Below are 12,112 nucleotides of genomic sequence, written 5' to 3' on the forward strand. Positions count from 1 at the left end.
TGGTGAAACCCCATCTCTACTAAAAATATAAAAATTAGCCAGGCGTGGTGGCATGTGCCTCTAGTCCCAGTGGAAGTTGCAGTGGGCTGAGATTGTGCCACTTCAGCCTGGGCGACAGAGCAAGACTCTGTCTCAAAAAAAAAAAAAAAAAAAAAAACCTCTATGAAGGCTTCTCCATAAATTTGTGAGGCTAAAGAGAACAGTCTGACATTTCAGCCATTCTTAGGTATACTTCTATTCCTAGGAGTTTGAGCCACAAATGATATAAAATGCAGCATATATATATATATATATATATATATATATTTTTTTTTTTTTTTAGACAGAGTCTTGCTCTGTTGCCCAGGCTGGAGTGCAGTGGTGTAATCTTGACTCACTGCAACTTCCGCCTCCCAGGTTCAAGAAATTCTCCTGCCTCAGCCTCCTGAGAAGCTGGGACTACAGGTGCATGCCACCATGCCTGGCAAATTTTTTGAATTTTAGTAGAGACAGGGTTTTACCATGTTGCCCAGGCTTGTCTTGAACTCCTGAGCTTTGGCATTCCACCCACCTCTGCCTCCCAAAGTGCTAGGATTACAGGCGTGAGGCACTGTGCTTGGCCTATAATTTTTTTATGTACACAAAATTATCATTACCTGGCCATCCTGGAATAAGGCAAATCAATCTGGAAAGGCTTGCAGAAAGATACATATTTGCAGTTTTTCCTGAAAATTTAAATATTTAAAGTTCTATGATATGACAAGAGGCCAAAGGTAGGCTCTTTCAGATGACAGGGAGAAGACACTTTAGAGAAAATGTTAGGGAATAATAGAGTGGCTTTTTTGTTTTTTTGCTTCTCTGCTTATAGTATTTTGTTTTGGGAGGGATGGGATCTGGCCTTGATTTTGCAGAGACTTCCTGTGCCCAGCCCATAGTATCCAACCAATCAGCCAAGGAGCCAGGAATTACTGCTTCTGCTACTGATACTGATAATGCTAATGGGTAAGTTTATTTTGGTGGGGCAAGTTGAACACAGAATGGACTACACATTGGTAAATCATGGTCAGTAAGTCTATCTATCTGTCCGTTTGTCTGTCTATCTGGTCATTTATCATATTTCTATAGATTTCTCTCAGCTCAGGAAAGATACCTGTTTGAGTTGGGAAAAACAGGCAAGTAGATGGATGAAATGACCTCAGGAGGCCTTAGAAAGCTTAGGATTCATCTGTCTTCCTTTTACTCTTGGGTTTTTTCAAAAGAAGGTTCTGCAGTTGTTCTATGTTTACCTTTCATTAAAATAAAACCTCATTTTCAGAGAGGAGGTACCACATACTCAAGAGATTTCAGTGTCTTGGGAAGGTGAAGCTGCCCCTGAGATAAGAACGTCTAAGCTAGGCCAGCCAGATCCTGTACCCTCTAAGAAGAAATCCAATAGACTCACCTTAAGCAAAAGAAAGAAGGAAGCTCGTAAGTACAGTCAGATATACTTTGAAACCTGGCTCAAGTACCTGCTCTAGAAATTAGGGAATGGGACCATGGGCAGGCTGAGAATTTTCAGCCCAAGACTTGAGACTATTAGGCTGTGATTCTTCTTCCTTCTTTCACTGACCTTTACTATCTACAAAGATTGTCTTCTTCATCTCCCCACCCCATGTTTTCTTTTTTCTTCCCAGAAGATGAGAAGGTGGAGAAAACTCAAAGTGGACATGAGCACAGACAGGAAGACCAACTAAAGGAGACAGTTCAGGATCATTCTCAGATCACGGACCTGCAAAAAGGAGAGATAAGTGGTTTTGGTGAGTTCAGTTGGTTTGGCAAACCTGTTTGGCCTGAAAATTTGAGATAGAGCAGAGAGGCAGGGTTAGGATGTTAGAGGAAACTCTGCAAAGAATATAGTTAATCTCTCACAGCTGCTTGTTGCGGAATATGCTGCTGAGAGAATGATTTCATTCATTCAGTCATTTATTCACATAATCCATAGTTACTGGGTGCCTACTATGTACAAAGCATTTTAGATGTTTCCCAGGAGGAAAATGAAGATGTGGTAAGAAAGGTAATAGAAAAATCAGGAGTGGTATTATAGATGCCAGGGGAGGAGAGAATTTAAAGAAAGAGGGGTGCTCAACCATGTCAAATGCCATTGTAAAGAAGTCAAAGAGGATAAACATAAGCTCAAGCATATCACAATTAGGAGGCCGTTAGGGGTTTGGTTATAGCTACCGAAAGGGTTGGTAAGTTTGAATGGCAGCTTATAGCCGGTTGAAGAGTAAACACTTTTTCTTTTTTTTTTTCTTTTTTTTTTTTTTAGACGGAGTCTTGCTCTGTGCCCCAGGCTGGAGTGCAGTGGCCCGATCTCGGCTCACTGCAAGCTCCGCCCCCCCGGGTTCACGCCATTCTCCTGCCTCAGCCTCCCGAGTAGCTGGGACTACAGGCGCCCGCCACCTCGCCCGGCTAATTTTCTTGTATTTTTAGTAGAGACGGGGTTTCACCGTGTTAGCCAGGATGGTCTCGATCTCCTGACCTCGTGATCCACCCGTCTCGGCCTCCCAAAGTGCTGGGATTACAGGCTCGAGCCACCGCGCCCGGCCAAACACTTTTTCAATTAGTTTAGATATGGAAAGTAAGAGGGAGAAAATGGTAGATAAAAAGGAATGGAGGCTGGGCGTGGCGGCTCATGCTTGTAATCCCAGCTCTGTGGGATGCCGAGGTGGGTGGATCACAAGGTTAGGAGTTCAAGACCAGCCTGACCAATGTGGTGAAATGCCATCTCTACTAAAAGTACAAAAATTAGCCGTGTGTAGTGGCGTGTGCCTGTAGTCTCAGCTACTTGGAGGCTGAGGCAGGAGAATCGTTTGAACCTGGGAGACGGAGCTTGCAGCGGGCCAAGATCGTGCCACTGTACCCCAGCCTGGGCAACAAAGTGAGACTCTGTCTCAAAAACAAAAACAAAAACAAACAACAAAAAAAGGAATGGGTACAGAGTTGAGGGAGGGGTTTTTTGTTTTGTTTCGTTTTGAGATGGAGTCTTGCTCTGTCACCAGGCTGGAGTGCGGTGGCACGATCTCCGCTCACTTCAACCTCCACCCCCTGAGTTCAAATGATTCTCCTGCCTCAACCTCTCGAGTAGCTGGGACTACAGGCACGTGCCACCACGCCCAGCTAATTTTTGTATTTTTAGTAGAGATGGGGTTTCACCATGTTGGCCAGGATAGTCTCAATCTCTTGACCTTGTGATCTGCCTGCTTCGGCCTCCCAAAGTGTTGGGATTACAGGTGTAAGCCACCATGCCCGGCCTGATAATGGTAAATTTTATGACAAGAAATAAAATAGATCATACAATATACTAGTGTGTCCAAAAATTCAAAAATACTAAGGCAGGAGGATCACTTGAGACCAGGAGTTTGAGACCAGCTTGGGCAACACAGCGAGACCCTCATCTCTACAAGAAAAAAAAATTAGCTGGGTGTGGTGGTAGTGCCTGTAGTCCTAGCTTTCAAGAGGCTGAGGTCGGAGGATCTCTTGATCCCAGGAATTGGAGGCTGCAGTAAGCGATGATCGTGCCACTGCACTCTAGCCTTGGTGATAGAGCAAGACCCTATTTCTAAAAAACTAAATAAATAGACGACAGTCTAAACACACTTGTACCAAACAAAAACAAAACTTCAAAACATAATGCAAAAAGACAGAACAAGTTCCAAGTTTAAGAAACAGTGGAATAAAAAGTTACCTAGTGTCTACTCTGTATGTGTACATATATGTGGTTTTGGTTGTGGAAGCATAATATAATTTGGACATACTTGGAAGAAAACTCCAAGACTATGCAGGCACCAAAAAAGGTAGTTCAGGTTAATAAACCATTCCTCTTGTTATAATGACATAGTAACATAAGGCACTGAGGTATAAGTCTAATTTGAACAACCAGGTGGCCTGGAGTTCATACTACCTGAAGGGAGTTTCTAGATAGAGTCAAAAAGGAAGCTAAAAGGTTTTTTCTTTTGGTTTTATGTGTCTATATAAACTCAGATGTGCTTGTTGAGAACTTTAGGGATACTGCAGACCCCACTGACCTGATCTCTGTTTAGTTCAAATAAATTGGTGTCATTAGATTTGTGTTGCTCTGTCTCCTGTACTTCTCAGAATTACTGCAAGGGGCCTGGCACAGTGGCTCACGCCTGTAATCTTAGCACTTTGGGAGGATGAGGCAGGAGGCTTGCTTGAGTCCAGGATTCAAGACTAGCCTGGGTAACATAGTGAGACCCCTGTCTCTATAAAAAAGAAAAAAAAAGTGAATTTATATTAAAAAAGAAATGGAAAAAAAAGAATTACTGCATGGACTAGATCTTAGGCTGGCAGATGGGGGTTCACCCTCTAGGTGGTGCTTGTGAGTTGAATTGTGATTGTAGTGGATTTATCAGCCTCCTGCTATAAATAAACCATTCTTCCTGTTTCTTACAGTTGCCAAGGAGAGGTGAGTGCTCCTGAAGTAGGAAAGATTATTTAATGAATACAATTTGCGTTAAGTACTTAAGTACAGGGAAGGAAAAGAGCAGTGTATCATGAGAGGAAGTAAGATTGGGCTGGTCAGGGAGTACATTTCTAAGGAAACAGTATTTCAGCTAAAACCTGAAGCCAGAGTAGAAGTTATCCAAGTGAAGAAAGAGTTTTAGGTAGGGTGAAGTGTGGCATGTTCCAGATACTAAAAGAAAGCCAGTGTGATTGCGGAGCTTAGAGAGCAAGGGGAGGCAAGTTGGGAAAGTGGCTCTAGATGACTGGAAAGAGGGAGGCAGTGGCTAGGTCAAAGACCATGTACAGAGTGAACATTTTATCCTAAGTGCAGGGGGAAGCCACTGGTGGGTTTTAACCAGGGAAGTGACATCTTTAATGTTTTAAAAGGATCCTTTGGTGATTAATTGAAGATGGAGTATGGGGAGAAGACAGGAATAGACCAGTTAAGATGTTAGTACGAGGATTAGGTATTAGGCTTTGATTAGGATGATGGCTGAGTATAGTGGTTTACATCTGTAATCCCAGCACTTTGGGAGGCAGAGGCAGGAAGATCACTTGAGCCCAGGAATTTGAGGTTGCAGTGAGCTATGTTCATACCACGTCACTCCAGCCTGGGTAACAGAGCAAGACCCTGTCTCAAAAAAATATATTTAAAAAATAAGATAAAAATAAAAAATAAAATGGATTAGGATGATGAAAGTAGAGAAAGAGAAAAGTGGATGGTCTTAAGGTATGTTTTGGAGGTAAAATTGTTACAAGTTGGTAATGAATTGGATACTGGAAGGTTGGAGCAGGAGAGGGTATGTCAAGGATGATTGGTTTCTGGCTTGAACAGTTACGTGAAGGGAGATGGGAAAGAGTGGAGGAAGAAAAAGTTTGTGGGATAAAATTAAGCATTCAGGTTTGGGTACATTTAGGTTTGAGATCCTTGTGAGACATCCAAATAGAGGTATCAAAGAGCAAGGTGGCTTAGGAATCTGGAACTCAGAACAGAGGCTGTAAGTAGACAGCTGTGTTCTGTCAGGTATGAAAATGGATTTCAAAGCCGTGGGAATGGGTGAGTTTGCCTCAGGAGAAAGTGTATCATGGGGAGAGAAGGCCCATGATTGGGCTTTGGGACCCCTGACATTTAGAGATTGAAGAACAAGGAGAACCCAGCAAAGAAGACTGCGGGGGAAGTTGCCAGTAAAATTGAGGGGAGGGGGACAGGAGAATGAGACATCACAGAACCCAGGAAACTAGTGTTTCAGGAATGAGTGGTCAAGTGAAATCCTCTTAACATGTGTCTGTGACATCAGTCTTCATTATCATAGAGCCACATCTGGGCATCAAACACAGTTTTCCAGAGCACATTATCTTCTTTAGGTTACTTGAAACTTTTTTAAAAAGTACAATGTTCTTGTCAAAAATATCATTCCAAGCCATAAATTTCCAGTTCCATATCATTATAGCAATTTTTTCCTACTCATTTTCTTGTAAGTACTCATTGCTTTCACAGCTAACAATTTGTATTATTGATCTGTATTAATTTATTTGACTCCTGGCCTCTCCTCCTACTCTATTTTTCTAGTCTTGCTAGGTCACCTCTGTAAACATCCAAAACTACTATTGGCAACTGTCATTTCAGACTAACATATTAGTCCCAACCAGTACTTTGTTCTTTAAGATAAGGTAATTAAGGCCAGGCACAGTGGCTCACCCCTGTAATCCCAGCATTTTGGCAGGCTGAGGAGGGTGGATCGCTTGAGCCCAGGAGTTCAAGACCAACCTGGGCAACATGGCAAAACCCTGCCTCTACCAATAAATACAAAAAATTTTCTGGGTGTAGTGGTGCGTGCCTGTAGTCCCAGCTACTTGGGAGGCTGAAGTAGGAGGATTGCTTGAACTTGGGAAGTGGAGGCTGCAGTGACCTGAGATTGTGCCACTGCACTTCAGCCTGGGCAACAGAGCGAGACTGTGTTTCAAAAAAAAAAAAAAAAGTAATTGCGCAAGTGATCTCTTATATTGTGATATTTTGAAAGGACCCAAATACAAGTCACCTTCTTTTCTGAGGGATGATTCTGGAGGGATGGGATTCGGAGCCATCCCTTACGATCAGGTATTTAAGGTAAAATTTGGCAGTGGGAGACAGTGAACTTACTAGAGAAATATGTTGGTTGATAATGTTAAATAGTGAATATTTAGCGATACCTATGTGTCTGTTATGTGATTTTTCTCTGTCAACTCAATTGCTTGAGTGTAGACTCAGAAAAGGTGGAGAGAGGGTTCATTCCGGTTGGTGTTTTGTCATCTGGGTAGGAAGAAGGACAGTGGGAAAGGGGGCTGAAGGTGTCTACAAGAGAATCCAAGTAAGTGTCAAGTAATCAAACCAGAGTGGAACAGAGTGAAGAATGGAAATTGCTTCCAGATGGAGAGGATGGTAGTGGGCAGTGGGTTGGAGAGCTAGGTAAAATGAGAGTTGCTATAGGAGTCTTTGAGCAAGTGAGGTGGAAGACGGGGCATTTTTATAGAGAGGATGTTTGGATAAGTGGCTCAGACGGTGTGCAGTTCCTGCAGATGACTGGGTGGGGCATACAGGAGTGGGAGTGGGTTACAGAGGTGACATGAGGAAAAAAGTCAAGGCACTGAAAGAATGGGGTGCTGTATGAGGAGTTCCTGTGGATATAGAGGTCATTTGGAATGAAGGCAGGAGGTGGAGAGAAGCTACAAGGGATATGAGAGGTGAGGATAGTCCCATGGCATAGACCTCAAGGGAGGAAGGGTTTTTATAAAAGTTGGGGAGTAGTAGCAGTGGGGTAATGATAATGCCAGCCTGACTTTCTGTCCCAAGAGACATGGGGAGTGTGAGAGGAACTGACTCCATTTACAGGGCTGCAGGTGGGGGTGGTTTAGGTGGGGCAGTGTCATTAGTGGGTCTCCAGGCTTCAAAAAGGAGATAGAAGTTCAGATTGGAGGTTGAGGATATGTGGACTTTTGTTGCTCAAGTCAGTGGAGTTTTCTTTTTTTTTTTTTTTTTTTTTTGAGACGGAGTCTCGCTCTGTCACCCAGGCTGGAGTGCAGTGGCCGGATCTCAGCTCACTGCAAGCTCCGCCTCCCAGGTTCACGCCATTCTCCTGCCTCAGCCTCCCGAGTAGCTGGGACTACAGGCGCCTGCCACCTTGCCCGGCTAAGTTTTTTTGTATTTTTAGTAGAGACGGGGTTTCACTGTGTTAGCCAGGATGGTCTCGATCTCCTGACCTCGTGATCCGCCCGTCTCGGCCTCCCAAAGTGCTGGGATTACAGGCTTGAGCCACCGCGCCCGGCTCAGTGGAGTTTTCAAGACCACAATGGAAGAGTTTCGGTGGGAGAAGGGAGAGGCTGAGAGACATGGGTCAGCTTAGGAGAGGTGGGGGTCTGGAAGGTAATGGATAAAAGGAAGACTTGGTATTTGAGCAGGGCCCAAAGTTAATAGTTGATGGAGAAGTGATAGGCTTAGACCTGTGTCTTTTGGAGAAGAGTGAACTCCGACGCTGTTGGTCCTAAAGTTTGCAACTTGGTGATTTGGTGACAGGTAAATCAGTTGAGATTTGGATAAGAACTCTGGATGTTGTGCACAAAAGAGATGCAGGTTAGCCCTTCAAAAGATCTTTTCAGTAGTGTCATGCCAGCAGAGAACAAGGCACTATCTGGAAAGATGTCAGGCAGCCTTTTAATTTGAGAACTGTCAATACAAGAAACATTCCTTTCAGCCTTGGGGCAGGGAGACATGGTAGACTAGTACAGGAAAAAGATCAAGGCATGAGGCTTGAGTTCTAAGTTCAGCTCTATTACCAAGTTAGCTGATCCTCAGCAAGCCATTTATCTCTTTGAGCCTTGGTTTCCCACTTACAAGTCAGGGATCCAGCTGGTTGATCTCTCATGTCTCTCTGACTATGTGATTCTGGGAGTTGGGAGGGTTATCCTGATTTTAGTTGGATTAAAGAAGGAAGTGCATATTTTTAAGTCTCTTATTTCATGTTTTTCCTCTCACAGGTCAATGTCTGGTCTGGGTCCAGTGTTCCTTCCCAAACTGTGGGAAATGGAGGCGGCTGTGTGGGAACATTGACCCCTCAGTTCTCCCAGATAATTGGTCCTGTGATCAGAACACAGGTAGAAAAGACTGGAAATGTTTTTATTCACGTTTTATTGTTCCTCCCTTTCTTTCTCTGCACTTATCCTTTAGATTAAATACTACGTATAGTTAGCACTCAATGGGTCCTTGTAGTGCTTGGGAGAGAGGAAGGATCTGCCTTTCATATGGAGATGAATCTGGGCAGAAAAGGCTGGATGAAGATGCTCTGCAAAGTGATCTTGTGGGGAGGGGCCTGGAATCTAAATGTATGAGCACTGGTCTGCCCCTGTCAATCCTGATTAGAATATTGGTATTGGGTTTGTGGATAGGGAGGGATATAGGATATATGAGGGAAAACAGATGAGAGAGATCTGCTGCGCTTAGAATTCTAGGATGTTTGAAACTAGTTGGAAGAGATGATGATGATCTAGTCCAGCCCAATTATTTTACAGATGAGAAAACAGAGTCTCAGAGAAATTATTCTTATGATGCTCCATAGACAGGAGCACAATCAGACATGCGGGGGTGCAAGCAGGAGTGTGGAATCTCTTTCTAGAGTATGAGGAGGCAGCATTCCTACTTCCCCTGGTTCCAGCTGCATTTCCTCCATGGGTCTTTATTGTTCTTCCTCCATGCTGATCTCCCAGGTGCCCTTTTGGTCCCACCTGCTGCATATACCAATTTCCTTCTTGTCCTCCCCCCAACCCTCATTCACCTCTTTCTCTTTATGAGTCTCTTCCTGTCCCTTCATTCCTTCTCTCTTTCAGCAGATGTGCAGTATAATCGCTGTGATATTCCTGAGGAGACCTGGACAGGGCTTGAAAGTGATGTGGCCTATGCCTCCTACATCCCAGGATCCATCATCTGGGCCAAGCAATACGGTTACCCCTGGTAGGGCACTATGACACAGTCAGAGCATCCTTCACAAACTTGAGAGAGGTAGATTCAAGCAGGGATGGAAGCAAATGGAAAACATCTGTAATTGAAATGGTTCTGGCCTTAGAAAGAGCAGGGGGTGAGAGAAAAGATAAAGTACCATGCCTGAAGGCTTTGAAAGAGCATGTTTTCTGGAGGTTTCAGCATGGAGGTGATAGCTCCCTGGAAAAAAGGGTCTGATAGTGCTACCCCAGCTGGTAGAAAGAAGAGGGTGGATCTGAGGCATTTAAAAATATTGAGATTGGCCAGGCGCAGTGGCTCACGCCTGTAATCCCAGCACTTTGGGAGGCCAAGGCGGGCAGATCACCTGAGCACACAAGTTTGAGACCAGCCTGGCCAACATGGTGAAATCCCGTCCCTACTAAAAAATAGAAAAATTAACCAGATGTGGTGGCGCATGCCTGTAGTCCCAGCTACTCAGGACACTGAGGCAGAAGAATCACTTGAACCCGGGAGGCAGAGGTTGTAGTGAGCCAAGATTGCACCACTGCACTCCAGCCTGGGTGACAGTGAGTCCTCATCTCAAAAATAAATAAAAATATTGAGATTGAGAGATACAAAGTAAAGGGAACAAGGAAAAGTGGAATAGTTTCTTCTTTGGAGATGTCCCTAGTCGAAGATTTTGTTTTTAGGATTATGGGATGGCTCAGAAGGATAAGACCTTCACTAGGTGTATTCTGAACTCCTATGTGCATTGATGGAAGTCACTTCCTCATCTGAGTCATTGAGTAGTGACCACTAGAGGGGGCTGATGGCAGAGGAATCTATTTTTTAGATCCTTTTTACTGCTGACTGAGCGCAGTGACTCGCACTTGTAATTCCAGCACTTTGGGAGGTTGAGGTGGGAGGATTGCTTGAGCCCAGGAGTTTGAGATCAGTCCTGGCTATATAGTGAGACCCCATCTCTGCAAAAAATAAAATAAACAGCTGGGTGTGGTGGCATTTGCCTGTAGTCCCAGCTACTCAGGAGGCTGAGGTGGGAGGATCACTTGTGCCTGGGAGATTGAAGCTGCAGTGAGCCATGGTTGTAACACTGCACTCCAGCCTGGGCGACAGAGTGAAACCTTGTCTCAGAAAAAAAAATCATACTGCTCTTTTCTGTGCATGTACATTGATGAGGTTGTGTTCTGTTCATCTAACCCCTTCTCTTCTGTCCCCTGCACCCAACTATCTTCTCCAGGTGGCCAGGCATGATAGAATCTGATCCTGACTTAGGAGAATATTTTCTTTTTACTTCCCATCTTGATTCCCTGCCGGTGAGTTTCCTGGTTCAGGGTAAGAAGGAGCTCAGGCCAAAGTAATGAACAAATCCATCCTCACAGATGTACAGATAAGAGACATGGACATAACTAGGAGACACAAGTGAAAACAGATACTTAACTAGGAGGACAAACACAGAGATAAGTGCTCACACATATAATAGAAACAAACTTGTATCTAATTAAATATTTATCCACTGTCAGGGCATTAGTGGTTTTGATAAATATGCTTTGGCTAGGATTCCTGAGGTTAGAGTGGAAGAACAGTCGGAACGAGGATAGGGTAGATGAGTCAGGCTTCAAGGGGGCATGTGAGGCCCAGCACCTCCTTCTGGCTAGAGGAGAAAAGCAGGGAGCAGGACAGGAGTCCATAACAGGACCATCTTTTATTTCAGTCTAAGTACCACGTGACATTTTTTGGAGAAACAGTTTCTCGTGCATGGATCCCAGTCAACATGCTAAAGAACTTCCAGGAGCTGTCCCTGGAGCTATCAGGCATGGTGAGCACATCTTGGGGTTCTGTTGTGATACAGAGGAAATGAAATCTTCCTTTTATTAAACCTGATTTTCTCCCAGGCTAAGCCATGTCGGGAGAAAGTTCTGTGTCTGACCAGGTGTGCCAAGGGTGAGGTAATTCATGAAGGACTCTTCTTGCTCCTAGGACTGCAGCAGGGCAATTATTTTTTTCAGTCCCCTTCCCTGCCTGCAGATGGGGGGCCATTCTGAAGGTGAGGTTTTTCTACAGTTTAGCCAAAGCAGGTGTGGCAGAAATGAAGGCACAAATTAACTCAGGATTTCTCAGTCTCAGCACTATTGGCATTTTGGGGGAGATAATGTTTGGTTATAGAGGGCTGTCCTGTGTATCATGGGATGTTTAGCAGCATCTTTAGGCTCCAGCGGCATCTAACCAGCAGCAGCTCCCACCTCCACCCTCTGCCCCCTGCCTGTGGTTGTGACAACCAAAAAATTATCTCGAGCCATTGCCAGGTGCATTCTGGAGGGCACAGTCTACCCGGTTGAGAACCACTGGATTAGCACAATCACATTTCCTCCCTGTAGTCACTTTGGGTTTGACCAGCCTTGCAAATGAGCAGAGACTTAGTGGCCCAGGGGCTTTAGAAAATCAAGCAATGAGTATTAAATCAAACAGCTGGATCTAAAGAAACTTGTCAGAAGCTTCAAAGTGAAATCACCTGGGCTCCTATAATCCTCTCTTCAAATTTCCATGGGATTCACTTTGGAGAGGACACCAAAATGTTGGTTGAAAATATTGCTAGGGCCAGGTGTGGTGGCCCACACCTGTAATCCCAGCACTTTGGGAGGCCGAGGTGGGCAGATCGCC

At 44.4% G+C, this 12,112-nt stretch overlaps 2 protein-coding genes across 8 annotated transcripts in view; one reads left to right on the forward strand and one right to left on the reverse strand.

Annotated features, from left to right (window-relative positions):
* Nucleotides 1-12,112, forward strand: part of ZCWPW1 (zinc finger CW-type and PWWP domain containing 1) — a 28,445-nt gene that overhangs the window by 10,666 nt on the left and 5,667 nt on the right. For 4 of the 7 annotated variants that reach the window (XM_050783702.1, XM_050783700.1, XM_050783704.1 and 1 more), the window contains 7 exons: nucleotides 864-981; nucleotides 1,295-1,446; nucleotides 1,653-1,775; nucleotides 8,497-8,613; nucleotides 9,346-9,466; nucleotides 10,692-10,767; nucleotides 11,166-11,270. In XM_050783702.1, the coding sequence (XP_050639659.1) occupies nucleotides 864-981; nucleotides 1,295-1,446; nucleotides 1,653-1,775; nucleotides 8,497-8,613; nucleotides 9,346-9,466; nucleotides 10,692-10,767; nucleotides 11,166-11,270 (812 nt within the window). The remainder of the gene's footprint in view (nucleotides 1-863; nucleotides 982-1,294; nucleotides 1,447-1,652; nucleotides 1,776-8,496; nucleotides 8,614-9,345; nucleotides 9,467-10,691; nucleotides 10,768-11,165; nucleotides 11,271-12,112) is intronic. The other 3 variants (XM_050783701.1, XM_050783699.1, XM_050783703.1) reach the window with 2 other exon arrangements.
* Nucleotides 1,668-12,112, reverse strand: part of LOC126950386 (paired immunoglobulin-like type 2 receptor alpha) — a 60,912-nt gene continuing 50,467 nt past the window's right edge. Inside the window, exon 7 of the mRNA XM_050783779.1 lies at nucleotides 1,668-1,747. Coding sequence (XP_050639736.1) covers nucleotides 1,709-1,747 — 39 coding nt within the window. The 3' untranslated portion in view covers nucleotides 1,668-1,708. The remainder of the gene's footprint in view (nucleotides 1,748-12,112) is intronic.

Source organism: Macaca thibetana, chromosome 3 (genome assembly GCF_024542745.1).
Source record: "Macaca thibetana thibetana isolate TM-01 chromosome 3, ASM2454274v1, whole genome shotgun sequence".
NCBI classification, from domain to species: Eukaryota; Metazoa; Chordata; class Mammalia; order Primates; family Cercopithecidae; genus Macaca; species Macaca thibetana.